Raw genomic sequence first — 16,512 nt, forward strand, 5'->3', positions numbered from 1 at the left:
GACAGGAATAAGTTTGGTGCAAAATTGCTTCTTGTGATTTTCAACACTTGCATAAATAACCTATGAGAGAGCATATTGCTGGAGCATTTCCCATGCCATCTCTGACTTGACCCTCAAGAGCACTGAGGACTGGGCATGGGTACAGCAAAGTGTACTCCTAATATGGAGGTATGCTATAGAGATAGAGACAAGTTACCATGGAAATTTCCCATATACTATTCAATAAATTTCCTGCACCTGATACATGTTTGATTTCTTCTTAAAGATTCCTGAGTTCTCACTTTGAAATTGGCCATGGTTCTGAGCTGTGTAACCTAGTTGAAGACTCCAGCTACTAAGTGTCTGAGGGATCATATCCCAGTTAGGGTCCATTACATGTCAGATACTCTAAATGTGTAGAGTGTGAGCCAAAGCTAACACTATAGTCATTAATTCCTCAAACTTTTGTTTTTAATATTCTTCTACTTTATTCTCAGAATATAAGCCACAACTGTTAGATATGGACTTATAGAGTCCCTCCCAAGTCAGCTGGTGATGTTGATGACATGCAGAGCTGAGAAGTAGCCAAAGAAGTAGTGCTGTGCCCGGTGACTAAATGACCACACTCCTTCCACTATGGGAGCTGTCTCTCTCCTGGGGAATAGAACACAAAAAAAAATCCAGTCAGCTGGGATCTATTGTCTATGCATACACCATACAAGATGCACTTGATTCTGTGCAAATCCTAGGTGAGTGGTGGATGCTGGGACAGCATATATGAATCTAAAAAATATTTCTTGACTCTTCATAAAGCCAGTTTCTTCCCCAGGCTTAGGTTTCTCTTCTTTCATATCTCCCTGGAGCCTCCCTCAAACATCTTTAATTTTTGAAAATTTCCTAGTCTCATTCACTTTGTAACCTGCTGATTTTAACATCTTTAAGTCTCCCTTAGGCTGAAAAAAAAAAAAAAATACCCTGTCCATTCATCAGCCCATCTCCCTACCATTTGTTCATAAAGACACATTCCAGGCCTTTTCCTACTTATATTCTCCTGAACCATTCCTTCTTAGCCCTTCTAAAAAGTTAAGCTTCATACCTTAGTTTTTCCCTCAAGTTATTTTTCAGAGATCATTAATTATCTTTCCTGACCAAACTCTGTGGCTTTTCTTCAGAAGTTAGTCCACTCGATCTTTTGGCTTTTTCAACTTGTTCTATCAGGGCAAGGACTATGCCTACACTTCTCATATTTCTCTAACTATATATTGTAGGGGATCATTTCTATCTAAGTTTTGAATATCTACAGCTGTAGTCCATGAATGTGACCTTGTTTATCTTACTTGAAATGGCAAATTAAGGTATCTGTCCCAAAACATACTGTTCAAAATGCATTGTATATGTATATACATTCATGTTGCTATAGAAAAAAATGTATTTCCATTTTATTAGGAAAGTGGTTTTTAGGGGGCATGGCTTCTAATCAAAATTCTATGGGATAAATGTTCTCTGATACAAAGGAAAGCAATGAAATGGGATGAAAGGAAAGCTCCTTGTGCAGGGCTTGCTGAAGAAAAACCTACACATGATCAAGGAATAGGCATTGTATTAAAAATAGATTAAGTATGTTGATTTAAAAAAGCTTTTATTAAACTGAGTCAAGAAAAATGAAAAAAGAAATCTTGGCTTCTCGATAGAAAGTTTGAATTTAACTTGGAGAGGAAGGAATGCAATAGTTTCTCTTATATTAGAACAGGTGTGTATAGGCCAAGCTTGCCAGACACCAGACATGCCTTGGGAAGCCCTTTCTGTTAGGGCAAGATTGGAAAGAAAGATAATCAGTTTGAAGGAGGTCAGGAACACGGGGGCAATGCAGTGTGAAACCACAGGAGTTTAAAGCTTGATATTATAGTTTCTTAGATTTCTGAGGTCTGGTGGAGTGGAACAAACACCAGACCTGAGGTCAGATCTCAACTGGTTTTGTAGTCAAATGGGAGACTCTTCAATATAACTTCCATTTTTTTCATGGGCACTGTGCAAAGAATAATTCTTATCTATTTTGGATGGAAGCTCTTGCTCCTTGGTATATATTTGTTAAACATTATTCTTCAGAGAGGTTTCCATGTAAGCCAAAAGAGTTTTTGATTCATGCATATTGCTCTGAATATTTAATAAAGTATTTTGATAAGTATTTGTAAAAAAAAAAAAAAGTATTTTGTAAAAAGTTATGGTAAAATTGTAACTGCTAAAAATTTAAGAAAATGGTGAACCATCAACTCAAGAACAGAAACTTCTAGTAATACATAATCAAAGATTGCCATCTAGTGGCCTAAGTGTATTATAAGTTCTGAAGTTATCTGCAAGCTCTGAAGACTTCAGAGGCTAGGAAAGTGTGTGGGAAGCATCCAGCCCCACAGAAGAAGCAAAGAGTGAGACTTTGGCCCTGGAGACTTCACTAAAGGCATTCAAAATTCCAACTATAAACAAAACACTGTGCCCTTTCAAACCAACCAATTTTCTAAAGCCAGCTTTGGCCCTGGGCCTCTAGTCACTCAGAATATGAGTAGACAGTTGAATGTGATAAAGTAAAGTGATAACTCTTTGGGAGATAAGCTCAGAGATCCAAAACAATGAAGGCTTTCAAAATGATCTTGAGTGAAATCTGTGTGTCTCATGAGCAACTTTACAATAGAAAATTTGGTTTGCCTGTGGTAGAATTAGTGGTATGTACATCTTAATGATAAAGGAAGCTGTGATACTTTCAGAAAATGGGGAAGAGAAGAAATAAAGTCACCAGGAAGACATACAGAAGGAAAACATCACTGCCCCCAGATGATTGTTCTTTCTTTTGAATGAGGCGTTAAGAGTTACTGAAAGGGTACAGGCTTGAGAGTCAGAGAGCTGTCTATGTTCAAATTCTGGTTTCACTCCCTATTGGCATGTGTGATTGGCATGATACTTAATCTCACTGAGCCTTACCTGATATTGCAAAGGTTAAATGAAATAAGGTTTAGAAAGGGCTTACCCCAGTGTCTGGGATTTCATTAATGTTCCTTTTACCCTTCTCTCTTACAAGAAACCACATAATTTAACTTAAAGAAAATGAAAAAAAATGAAAAAATTATAAGAAAACAGCACTTGGATTTGGGGTCAAACACTGCCTTTTACATTACTTTTTTTTCTGTTAAAATAAAAGACAGTTTAGTCACTAATGACTATAGTAACAGCCATTGTCCCAGCTCTAACTGGTTCTGGGTTTTCTTTCAGGATATAATTTTCTTACTGGTGACATGGAAGAAAGAGTTGTATCCACTGTAAAATGAAGATAATAGTAAAAACCTCACAGAGTGTTGCAAAGATTAAATGAGATCGTGCATAAATGCATAAATGCCCATAGCTAGGTACCACTTAGTAAGGATATTACTAAGTTTCATTGTTACTGGGCTTTGCCTCTTTCATGGGACATCTGTGAGAATATGATATAATTGCCATTATTTCAGAACTGCCTGCAGTCCTTCACTACCTTCCTCATGAATTACTCTCTCACCAAGGCTCTTTTCCTGAAAGACTAGCACTCTAGCCTCCACAAGGTGCCTGTTTCTTTGCACACTACATACATGTGATTGTTTTTTAAACAAATCACAGCAGAATTTGCATTTCCAAATGAAAGATATATCCTTGAAAGTATATTAGAGACTAAAAGTCTTTTTCCTATAATACCCTCTACTCTGGGAACTTCCCTCAGAGCCTACTACATATCTCTATCTCAACAGAAGCAAACAGAAGATTTTGGTCCAATAGAGAAATAAATTTTCATGTAAATTGGTTCTGAAGGCAGTTCGGGATATTTTTGAGCAGTGGAAGCATACCTTTGCAAAATGACAACATTAAGGGAATACCATCACTTGGACATATTAATTATAAAATGATTTTTTAAAGCCACATCTTAAAAAACAAATTAAGGCCAGGGCGCCTGGGTGGCTCAGTTGGTTAAGCATCCAACTTCGGCTCAGGTCGTGATCTCACAGTCTGTTGAGTTCAAGCCCCATGTCAGGCTCTGTGTTGACAGCTCAGAGCCTGGAGCCTGCTTTGGATTCTATGTCTCCCTGGCTCTCTGCCCCTCCCCTACTCGTGCTCTGTCTCTGTCTCTCTCAAAAATAAATTAAAAAAATTTTTTTAATCAAAAAACAAATTAAGGCCTATAATCCCTCTTTGTGCCCCTTTTTAGGCTGGTAAGCTATAACTAGTACCTTGCCTGTTCATAGAACCCTAAAGTTTTACCCATATTTGGGGTATGAGGTATTTATTGTTTTCTTTTGTTTTCATCAGTTTAAGGATTCTTAGATTCTTTCCAGGGGGTCTCAGAGGACCTCATCCTTGAATACAAGGCCTTGCACACTGACTTGCAGCACTCAGAAGTGGCACAAATGTCCTCTGTCAGGCTGCATGTTCTAATTTGGGGTATGGAAATATGGTTGCTAAGTAAAGACAGGCAGGTATGACAGGAAGTAAAGCCTTAGCCATAAAGCCTGTGTTTAAGTCTTAGCTCCACTACTCACAAGGCACTTAATTATTCTGAGCCTCACATCTCCATCTGTGAAATGGGGAAGCTCTGCCTCATCAGACTGTGATGAGGGCTGGTCTGAGCATTAGAAGGCCCTTTTTTAAGCATCAAACATCAACCCCTCCCTGGCCCTCTGCACTCACCCAGACCCGTTGAGCTCTAACAAGAGGTCTCACCAAGCCCACGGGGCAAGCTGTGCAAAACAAGGAAGAAGTACCCTCACCGGTGGCCCGTGGGGTGGCCCGTGTCAGCTGTGGCCAAGACCTGTTCTGCCCATGCCCGACCCTCAGCAGGATGCCCCAGGCTCACCGAGCGCCTCTCCACACTCCCTTTTTTCCTGCCATTCTTGCCTGGCATGACATCCAGCGAGCGGTAGCTGGGTGGCTTCTCCTCAGGCCAGTTTGAGGGGTGTGAGCTGCGGCTGCGGTGGTGGGTTCCCCAGTTCCGGGACTGCCTCTCCTTCTCATCCTCCTCAGAGCTCCAGGAACTGAGGCCGGAGGGCAAGGGAGGGGAGTAGCTGCGGGGCCTGCGCCTCCGGGGCCTCTGGGCACTCTCCCAGGCACTGGGCCTGTGGTGTCGGCCTGAGTAGTGGCTCCGGGCAGGTGGGTGGTTGGGCCACCAGCGGGCCTCACTGGACGAGGGGCCGTCACTGAAGCTGTCCCTGTCTGACCAGGGCGTGGGTGACCCCCGCAGTCCTGAGGAGTGGCGCCTTCCCCTCCGAAGTTGATTCAGCTCCCGTCCCTCCAACCCCTGGTGGCGTTTAGGCTCCCCGTCCTGGGGCTCCTGGTGGAAATCAGAGTAGTGGGGCTGCCTTCGTCCCTCCCTCAGATCCCAGGCTCCAGGGGGAACTGGGGTGAGCCACTGCTGGCGGGAGGAGTTGCTGGTCCTCCGTGAGGACGGCAGGTCTCTGATCAGTGGAGGCAGGTGGATGATTCTGCGTTCCACAACCTCAGAGCCCAGGGAGGACAGCATGCTGCAGGCTTGGCCAGATATGGCTTTGAGGTCAGGGGGCAGAGGCTGGGCTGGGTTGAGATTCCGCAGCTCTTTCTCCAAATACTCTAGGACACCATTGGTGATGGGAGGGTGAGCAGTGGTCTGGCTCATTGGCATCTGTGGGAGGCTGGATCGCAGGGACAAATCTGAATGGAAACAAAGATAAGAACATACAGAACTGCTGGCCCAAAACATGTTTCTCACAACCATGGCACCAAAATGCCACATTTTTCAGCTTGCATCCATCCCGTCCCCATCCTTGATCATAGATATTCACTATATTGTCAAGAGGGCACCAACGCAGCCCATATTCCTACCCTTGCCCTCTGCCCTCTCCCATCCCAAACCTCTGGCAAGGTTTACCTCGCTGCAGCAGCGGGTTCATTGGATAAGATGAAACCTGGGAGCTCCTGTCCGCCCCCCAGTACAGGGGTTTTTCCATCATCTGAGGGCCTAGGGCCTGAGCCTGCTTCATGTACCGGTGGCGAGCCAGGGCTAGAGGGGAAAAAGGAGAAATGCAGACCCTCAGCCAGGACAAGCCCCATACCTCCCACTTCACTTCTCTTGCTAGGAGGCTTTGCTAAGAGGCCAGTTTCTGATCTATCTATCTATGAGTGAGAGTTAAGGGAACAGTAAACAACTGGTCATCTTGCCAAGAAGCTGGGAATCCTGGAGTACAGGCTGCAACCCCTGTACCCAAGGAAAGCATACCTATAAACTTGACTTCCTAGTCTTGAAAATATTGTATCATACTGCCATTCCCAATTTCACCTAAGATGTAGGTATATACGTGAATATTTGTAGGCAATCCAATCTTGAGTCCCAGGCCAACAAGGCCTTCAGCCACAGGCCAAATCTAGAAGGTGTCGATGCAAAGGATTTCAAGGCAGCTATGAGTCAGGGCCTTCCAGGGAAGCTCAGGGCTGCCTGCTCAGAGTGAAAAAAGCTTAAAAAAAAAAAAAAAAGATGTAGATGCTGAGGTCAATAGGCCGAATTACTGGTAAAAGGAGGGACACTGAAGAATGTTCTAGCTGGTATCCTAGCCCTGCAGCCCTGGGGCAGAGGGGAGAAACTAGTGGAAGGGAGGCAAGAGATGCAAAAAGCTGAAGTAGATCCCAGTGGATCCTTTCTACTCTTCTTCTTATCCTAAGTAGGGGGAATCTCTAAGGGATGCAGTGAAGGCAGAGAAGGAAGAAGGAAAATACCATTTTCTTTCAGGGCAAAGAAAATCATATTAAAAAAGTAGCACAAGGGATCTGTAGAAATGTCACTCCGGTTCCCTAGTGCAGCCATCTGAATGAAGCACACAATCCCCTCCTCTCTGCCCGCTGTCAGTATAAATTAAAAACAAAATCATTTAGTTGGTTTTGTTCATGAATTTCTATTTTGAGGTGACTGTGTCCCAAGGTCTCAGTCCATCCATGCATGTAGGAAATGGACTTGTGAGTTCAGGCAGGAACTGCCTGCCTCAGGCCCTCCACCTGGCACTCTCCCCTCCTCCTGGGCTCCTCCAGGCCTGTGGCCACCTGTAAAGCAACAGGGCTCTGCCTCAAGCTTCCTCCTGGTACAGTAAGAGGGGCAGATAAGCAGTCTGGACCTTGCTGCAAAGGGCCGGGAATTTTCTGAGGCCAACAGCTGATTGACCATCTGGACCCAATGGCTCCAGTGTGAAACAAACTTCCAGCACAACAGGAAGTGGTTGCAGCAGAGCCCCAAGAAATGTCCGGAGCTCCAGCCCTGGTGGTGCATCACAACCCAGCCTGGAGGAAATCAGATGCAAACCTAGACCAGCTCACCCAGCTGCCACACCTTCATGCTGTGGCACTGGACGGCACTCTAGACCCTCCACATGCTTTAGCACCTTCCTCTCCCTCTTGCTAAAAATGCCTCCCCTAGCTTCCTATATGTGCTACCATCAGCACACATAATGCCCAGCTTAATATGTATGTGTCTGTCACTTTACATAGGCTAACTAATCCTCAGAACCATCTGTTAACATAGGAATTAGATGAAGAAGCTGGGTGCAGGGAGGTTGACTTCTCAGTTTAAGGTACCATAGCTGGTGATGGATAGAGGTGCCACTCTCATGCCCAGGCCCGTGCTCTTTCTGTCAAATCACTGAGTCCCAGACTTCTTTATTTCTGTGATGAAAAACAAAACAAAACAAAACACCTTCCACAGTGGTACCTCCTCCCTTTATTACTCTCTAACTCAGCTCCACACCTTTCAAAACCCACTCCAGACTTTCTCTGCCTCTAAGGCCAGGGGGCATCTGACTTAGTTGGGAACAATTGAGTTCCCCACCCCTCTAACTGAATCCTGGCCACTTCCTTCTCCTACTCCCTTAATTCAATAGTAGAGAAAGGGAAAATTGGGCTTACTCTTTGCTCCTCAAATGATTTAACTGATGGGGACCCTCTGCACAGATACCTCCCTAGAAACCCTTCCAGATCCTCATGAGCTTTCCTATTAAATTTTCTATACTTCAGAGATCAACCCACCTGCTCCCTTCTTAGCTGCCACATCCTTTTCCCCAGGGGCCCTCCTTTCCCTGATGCAATGGAACTGTTGAGATGGGAGTGGAAAACATGGGCTCTGAGCTTCTCCCTTGCCCTCTGGTCCCATGGGGATGTCAGGGTTTTCTTCTGTTCACCTACTGAGGAATCAGATGGGCAAGAAAATAAGAGACATGGAGAAAGTAGCTAAGCCTCAAAAAAGCTCCTAATAAGTTATCTCTGAACCTCAGTGGAGTAGTCTGCCTTGATCACTTTAATGAGCTAGTGAAAAATACAGATTACTAGATCCTGCTCCCAGATATTCTTCAGTCTCAAGCAAAGCAAGTGACAGCTGTGTTTTCAATAAGCTTCCTAATTTTAGTGCAGGAAGCCCAACTGGAGTTTCCTATTAAGGATTCTCAAGGACCTCTTGAGAACTATGGTCCTCAAGGTTTAGTTTCCTTAAATATAAGCTTTGAGGGTCAGATGGACTTCAGCCTGAATCCTAGCACGTACCAGCCATCTGATTTTGGGTGACGTTCCAGAGTGTGCAGGCTCAGGATCCTCATCTGTAAGCTAAGAATGGAAATACCTATTCCGTAAAGTTGAGGTTAAAAAGCAATACATATGAAATGCCTAATAGATGAGAGACAGTCAAGAGATAGTGGCTCTCATTGTTAGAATAAGTCATGTTTTTTGCCTTAGATCTCATAGGAAACAAAAGTACACATTTGGAGCCTAAACTACCAAAGACATGTTTATCTTCATTTCTGAGGAAAACCCAGGGCATATTCTTTAAGACGTCTCTTCTGTGACAGAAATGACATGGTACCTCCCCCTCCTCCAGAGACCCACGCCTCTCCTTCCCTGTAGCCAGCATCATCTGTGGTGCTTTGAAGCTTTCCAACTGCACTTGCCTGTAACTGCTTACCAGCCACTCCCCACTTTTACAGAACTCCTTCTTTACTCTCTTTCGAACCATGGTCACACAGTCCTTTCACTTTTTCCCATACTACCAGTCCCCCTAACTTGGCTGGCTAATCATTTCAGTGACATCCTGAGGAGATCCCTAGAATCCCATGCACTTGAACTCTTAGCATTTCAGCTCTAGCTTCTGGACCCATGCTGCCAGAGCTGACTACACAGACAACTGACTTCAAGTAGCCCTCCTCAACTAGCTTCCCTTGACTGATCTGTCAACCCCAATCCCCTCCTCTAGAGCAGTAGTTTAAACATTCCCCACTTCTCATGTCTTTCCCTCCCCCATGAACTTTCAGCTGATGACATCATCTTGGTTGAGGAAGAGGAACCAGCCCTGGGTATAGAATCAAGAGAACTGTCTAGTCCAGGATTTGCCACTAACTAGCCATGTGAAATTGTGCAAAAGTCTCTCTAGGCCTTACTTCCTTCAGCTTTAAGCAGAATGGGGAGGTGAGTGGGTAGATGAGAGATTCCCAGTGTGGCCCATGACCCTACTCGGGGGATGCCTAGAGGCCCTGTGGGTGGGATGGCCAGTAACTGATATAGGGATCAGTTTCAGTAACTTTCATCTTCTAGTTCTACTGTGGGTCATTTACCAGTACTAAGTGAAATATCAGGGGTTACTAATATTTGGTGTCATTTCATTTTTCTCCTTGCTGGTCCTCTATTAACTCACTGTGAAGTGGGAGAAAGTTAGGGACGTGAGCTGTGATTAGAGAAGGCCAAGACACACTAATGCCATTCTCAAGCTCTGTTCTGCCTCTAGAATTTTGATTTACTGAAATTAAGACAGGCCGGTATGAGATCCCTCAGCTTCCTCCCTTATACTTTGGATCATTCCCCACATTTTAATGACTTCCTCTCTCTCTCCAGAGGTCACACTGCCCTTCTCCTCCTTTCTATAGATAGTCCTTTTGCTGTACACCTGATGTCAATCCCAACTGTTCCACCTGCTCAGTGATTGCCTCACCTCAAAAGGCTTCACTTTCGGGGCACCTGGATGGCTCAGTTGGTTTAAGCGTCTGACTTCAGCTCAGGTCATGATCCCATGGTTAGTGGGTTTGAGCTCCATGGATGGAGCTTGCTTTGGATTCTGTGTCTCCCTCTCTCGCTGCCCCTCCCCCACTTGTGCTCTGTCTCTCTCAAAAAAAACAAAAAAACAAAAAAAACAAAACAGAAACCATTGGGGTGCCTGGGTGGCTCAGTCAGTTAAGCATCTGACTTTGGCTTGGGTCATGATCTCACGGTTCGTGGGTTCGAGCCCCTCATTGGGCTCTGTGCTGACAGCTAGCTCAGAGCCTGGAGCCTGTTTCAGATCTGTGTCTCCCTCTCTCTCTGACCCTCCCCTGCTCATACTCTCTCTCTCTCTCTCTCTCTCTCTCTCTCAGAAATAAATAAAACATTAAAAAAAATTTTAAAACATTAAAAAAAATTAAGGCTTCATTTTACTCATTTCCTACGGGCCTTGGTTCTTTGCCTACAAATGTACTTGGGGTTTTCATATTCTAATCAACACACACCCCCTTCCCCATGCAAGAGCCCTCCTTAACAACTTCTGTCCCCTCTATGCAATCTCATCTTGTCATCAAAATTCTCAAGACAGTCTGCCTCAGTGACTCACTCTGAAAGTGACCTCATTTGCTCAAGTCAAGGGATCTTTATTTGTGGCCTTCATTTCTTTATTTTACCAGTACTTCTAAATGAACTCTAACCACTTAAGAGAAATCATTCTCTCCCAGAACCTGTTTATCAGCTTACTGACAGTGGATACATTTATCATTTGTGTTGGCTTTGTCCCAAGTTCTGCCTGTTTTTAGTGTCCCACTGACTTAGGATCCTAAGAAGGCATCTCGGGAGTGGTTTTCTCATCTCTTTATATATATTACTACTTTAGTGATAGTGACTTCTCCTTGGTATCTCTCCCTGAGGCTCTTGAAAGAAAGGTAGGGAGCTCCACAGCCCAATATTGAGTTCTCTGCTATTTTTCCTCTCTTTCAGGAGGTCACTGGTTTCTCTGCCAAGTCCATTGTGATCTACACATAGAAGTTGTGGCAGCCTCTACTGTGTGACATTCAGGCACTTGTAAGTCAGATGAACATGGATTCAACACGATACTGCCACTGTTACTTTCTAGCTGTGTGACTTCTCTGACCTTCAGTCTCCTCATCTGTTAAGTAGTAATAACATAGCCTTCTAGGGTTGTGAGGATTCACAGAGGGAAATAGATCCAAGGGGCCTACACATAGCAGACATCCAATAAAATTTAGTTCTCTTTTCCTGTAAGACAACAACCTCAGAACACACTGTAAGACAACAACCTCAGAACACAGGCCTGAAATTAGATTCAGGCCATTTAACATTCTTGACATCGTAGATTAAGTTTTTTTCTATCTTAGGAGGTAATTCCTTATTTTTCCTTTTAAAAAATTTCCTTTCAAATGTACCAGGCTGATAAAAGTGATTATCTCTGAGTGCTGAGATTAGTCTTTACATTTTCCTGAATTTCTCAAATTTTCTACAATGTCATACTTTTACTTACATCATCAGGGGAAACAATGTTATTTTCATAACACAAAACTCCTTCCATTTAAAGCAGCTGATTCCACTCCAGCTACTTATTAAGAAAAATCATTTATAGAATAATTTTCTTTAAAAATTTGGCATTCCACAACCTAATTTTTTAGGGTATATCATAATTTTGGTTTAAAAGGTCAAATTTTAGGGGTGTCTGGGTGGCTCAGTCAGTTAAGTGTCTGACTTTGGCTTAGGACGTGATCTCACAGTCTGTGAGTTTGAGCCCCATATATGACTCTGTGCTGACAGCTCAGAACCTGAAGCCTGCTCCCTTTCTATGTCGCTCCCTTGCTTATGCTTGCGCTCTCTCTCTCTCTCTCTCTCTCACACACACACTCTGTGTGTGTGTGTGTCTCTCTCTCTGTCTCTCAAAAATAAATAAACGTTTGACGTCAAATTTTAGCCCAGAGAAAGATCACATTAAGAGCAAGATTTTCCGTTCTCTCTCTCCTTCATCTAAATCTCTTTATCTAAAAAGAGATTCTCAAAGTGTGGCCCACAGCTCAGCAGCATCACATCACTTGGTGACTTTTGAGGAATACAAATTGTTAGGCCTACCCCAAACCAATTAAACCAGCATCTCTGGACATAGAGCCAGCAACTAAGTTTTAACAAGTCCTCTAGGTGATTCTTAAGTTTAAGAATCACTGCTGTAACTCCTTTCTCCTCTATCTGTTCTTTTCAAGTCCTCTCTAAGAGGTGGCCTTCTCACTTACCACTACATTCAAGCCATTTGCTCTAGCCACTCCCTGTCCAAGCAAGGTGAGTTCGAGGAACAAGTACTGAAGCACAGGCATATCAGGGCCACTGAAGAAATGCCATCAACAAGCAGAACCATTGGAAGGAGGCCTAAGGCAGGCTCAGCTGTAGACAGACAGAAATCTTCCCACTTGGGTCTAAAGCTTCCTTGAGCATTATATTCTGCACTGAGGTCAAAGACCTCTGAGCCTGCGAAGGGAGAAGGGCATGGAGGAGAACCTGGAGGAACCCAAGGTTTTGATGTGGGAGTGTGAAGTTCATCTGTTTGGGACATCAGGCTCCAGCACCACCCCATCCCACTGCCCATCTGTTCTCTCTCACCTTCCTCAGGGCAGCAGCAGAGGGCGGGACAGCAGGGGCAACGGATATAGCAGCAGCAATACTGAGGACAGCACTGGCACCAGCACACTCCAATCAGCAGGAGCAGGAGGAGGGCTCCCAGAATGATGAAGATCACTGTCAGCCAGTCTGCAGGGGAAGCACCAAGAGGAAGCTAATCAAATATGCAGGTGAATGCTTCCCGGTCTAAAATTCTAGAGGTCTAATAAATAGAGTTCTTGACCTATAGGTTAAGTTTAATCAGTTACTGGCAATAAATAAATAAATAAAGTTTTAGTTTTGATAAGGGACCTTCAGAGGTTGGCAATCCAACAATAACTCGGGCTTACTTGTTTCTGTGCTGTATGTAAAAGTGTCACAGTGATGAGGTGGCTAAATAGAAAGCTCCAGCAGCACTTACGCAGGACGATGAGCTTCACCTCCTTATCTGGGTCTCCTGATGTGTCCCCTGGAGCCTCAATGGTGCAGTAATACACTCCATGGTCCCACCACATCACTTCATTTATCACAAGGTCTGCTCCTGCAGGGAGGGAGGGCAAAAGTACCAGGAGTTAAAGAGAGGGCCCTGGTATCTGACCTATGGCTTAGGACTCAGCACTGTCCTTCCACATCCTTAAAGGGCCCCTCAAAGTTCAGAGGAAGGCCTCAATTCCTTTTTCTGAGACCATCCTATTTCTCCAAACAGTCTAATAATGGTAGAACTCCCCACCATTCATTGAACCCTCCCAGGTGCCTTGAAAGGAATTTGGACATCGTCTCATTGAATTCCCACCACAGCTCTCTCAGTGGGTGAGGTGACATTACACTGTCTCCCAGGGTGTCTTCTCCCTTTTCCTCCCAGTCTTATAATTTTTGGTCATGTACTTGGCCATCTAGAATAAAGTCACTATTTCCTGTCATCTCTTACAGGTAGACATGAACATGCAACTCAGTTCTGGTGGATAGAATGTAAGCAGAAGTGTCACATGATGGCTCCCAGGAACTTTCTAAAAACAGTTTGGGAACACCTTGGTCCTTTTCTTCATCTTTTCTTTTACACTGTTATCTGTAAAGCAAATATGATGACTGCCATCTTGGACCACGAGGGAGAAAAAGAGTTTCTTGGTGAGCTAGAGCTTGGGACTATCCCTGAGGACTTAATGGAACAGAGCCACCATACTAATTTTGGACTATCTACCTCCAAATTTATACATGAGAGGGGAAAAAACTTCTTTATTAAGTCTCTAATACTTGGAGCTTTTGCTTATTCACAATCAAACTCAACACAATCCTGAGACGGTAAGTATGATTATTAGCCACATTTCAAATGAAGAAATCAAGACTCCAGGAGGCCACGAAACTGGCCTAAGAACAGAGAAATAGTGCTTAGCAGAAGTAGGTTCAAATGCATGTCTCTCTGCTGGGAAGCTGGTGCTTTTAACCACTAAGTCCTAATGTCCTTTCCACTAAGTCCTGTGGAAAACTCCACAGCCTACATCTCTCACTGGCTATGCATGGATCCCTTTGGATCTTGGGTTATGAGATGAAGTTGAATAAGTAAGGATGAAATGCCAATATATAAGGGTAAATGTTATTCAATATTCAAGAAAGGATTTTCAGTTCTCAGGTGCACCAAGTGTTGTGCTACTTAAGATGAATGGTATGTTCAAGTTTAGTAAATGCAACAAATCTTCACTAAAGATCTTTTGTGGGTCCAGAACTGAGTCAGAGACTGGGAAGATCTGCATAGGAACAAGACTCCTTTGTCCTAACAGGGCTTAAAGTCCAGTCAGAGGATCAGGGCAGCTTCCACATCCCTGCTATTTCACTCAAAGTAAGTGACAGGGGACATTTTCAAAGTCTTTAAAAAAAAACAAAACCAACAAACCAACAAACCAACAAACAGAGCCTTAGCCTTATAGACTTGCTCCTGCTTAGTTGTCAATCATATCTACAATTCTCCATTATCTGTTTCTCAAAAAATATTTATTGAGGAAATGAAACAAAAATGCAAGATCATGCACCACTGGGCCTAACTTCAACTTTTGTTTCCTTTTCTTTCTACGTCAATCTCTACGATTTTTTCCTACCCATGATTTTCCAAACACACTACCTTTCCCAGAAATGAGCTTCCCCTAGACTTGGAAGAATGGGGAAAGTGCTTTGGAGAGGTTCTCCCTCCAAGTTAATGTGTCTCATAGGTCTGCCCTAGTTTTTATTAGAAACAAGAGCATTTTTTTTTCAGGGATGTCACAGAAATGAGGACATTCAGATATGTTAATATTTAGATTTTTTATGTTTATTTATTTTTGAGAGAGAGAAAGAGAGCAGGAGCAGGGGAGGGGCAAGGAAAGACAGAAACCCAGAACTCAAAGCAGGCTCCAGGCTCTGAGTAATGTGGGGCTCAAACTCACGAGCTGTGAGATCATGATCTGAGCTGAAGTCAGACGCTCAACGAACTGAGCCACCCAGACACCCCTGGATGTGTTAAAATTTTAAACAATCCAAGAACCAATTTGACCGGGTCATCTCAAATGATGCAAAGCACAGGGCATAGAAGTGTCAGAAAAGAAGGGCTCTCGAAAGTCAGGACAAGTATGGAGGTAGTAGAAATAAAAACCAAGAGGAAATACTGCTTTTCCATGGGGGTAAGGAAGAAGCAAAGTTTGATCCAAAAGTGACTGGGAGTGGTAACAGTGGATAGTATTGTTCAAAATTAGAACAACAACAACAAAAAAAGAAAAGCAAGGACTGTCTATCACCTTGTCACCTATGAGGATTTTTATCCTTCAAAAACTGTAAATGAGACTTGCCAATTAAAGAGACTTTAAATTTTGGAGTCAGATCAGGGCTCATTCTGCAGGCTCTGGGAAAAACAAAACCACCCTGAATCTTTGAGAATGTACCTAGAGACCAGAATAGGACAGATGTTCCCTAAAGCTAAGAGTTCAAGAGCTCGCTTGGGGACAGCAGAGATTGCATGTAAAAGGATCAGACTTCAATATTACAGCTAAAGTATTAGACACAAATTTGGAAGCAAATGTTAAGTTGGCTCCCTTTAAATGATCTACTTTTAAATGATCACTGAATATTCACTGATTTCCTCACATTGTTGCCACAGGTACCCTGAGTGGCCTACTTAGTGTATTCTCTACCTTTTTTTCCCTTTTAAGCAGCAAATATTTATTTAACACGCATGTGAAGCTCACTAAAACAGGCCTTGAATAATCCATCATGGCAATCCTGGATTACAAGGTATGAATGTAATCTAATCCATTCATCCAAAAATGTGCTGAGTGATCGTAACTAAAGTTCACTGAACACTTAATATTTGCTAAGTGCTTTGTGCATATCATCTCACTTAATCCTGACAAATCTCCATGAGATGGGGAATACTGCGGCAAGTCCCATTGTGTAGAAAAAAAATCAAAGGGACTTGCCCAAGTTCACATACCCTATAAGTGCAGAATGGGGACCCACACCAGAGTCTGACTGCAGACTGAGGACTCTGACCACCACTCCCTGTACTAGGCACAAATAATAAATATGTTTTAGACATAGCTCTTAGATATGATGTTTAATACTTACTTCAGTGTAGGGAAACAGAGCCCACTATGTCCATCTTTCAGATGTGGTATTGGATGTCAGAAAAAAAATTTACTGGTCAATGAACTAGCAGGCGGAAGCAATGGGACACCCGGTCAGGTCTTTTGATTCTAAGCATGATGCTCTTTCCTCTGCCAATGGGTGATGATGGTGTCAAGGTGGCCACCTACTTGAAAGTCCCTTAGATATGTACAATAGGAGTGGCCAGAGGGAAACTCGGGGCCCTGAGAGCAATTTATGGGAGGGAGC

General features: G+C 43.5%; 1 protein-coding gene across 1 annotated transcript in view; it reads right to left on the reverse strand.

Annotated features, from left to right (window-relative positions):
• Positions 1-558: 558 nt before the first annotated feature.
• Positions 559-16,512, reverse strand: part of ILDR1 (immunoglobulin like domain containing receptor 1) — a 30,466-nt gene continuing 14,512 nt past the window's right edge. The window contains exons 4-8 of the mRNA XM_039240600.1: positions 13,079-13,198; positions 12,661-12,807; positions 5,894-6,025; positions 4,847-5,676; positions 559-633 (exon numbers count right to left, since the gene is read on the reverse strand). Coding sequence (XP_039096531.1) covers positions 592-633; positions 4,847-5,676; positions 5,894-6,025; positions 12,661-12,807; positions 13,079-13,198 — 1,271 coding nt within the window. The 3' untranslated portion in view covers positions 559-591. The remainder of the gene's footprint in view (positions 634-4,846; positions 5,677-5,893; positions 6,026-12,660; positions 12,808-13,078; positions 13,199-16,512) is intronic.

The sequence above is a fragment of the Hyaena hyaena genome, unplaced genomic scaffold (genome assembly GCF_003009895.1).
Source record: "Hyaena hyaena isolate Hyena2069 unplaced genomic scaffold, ASM300989v1 scaffold_180, whole genome shotgun sequence".
In the NCBI taxonomy this organism is placed as follows: Eukaryota; Metazoa; Chordata; class Mammalia; order Carnivora; family Hyaenidae; genus Hyaena; species Hyaena hyaena.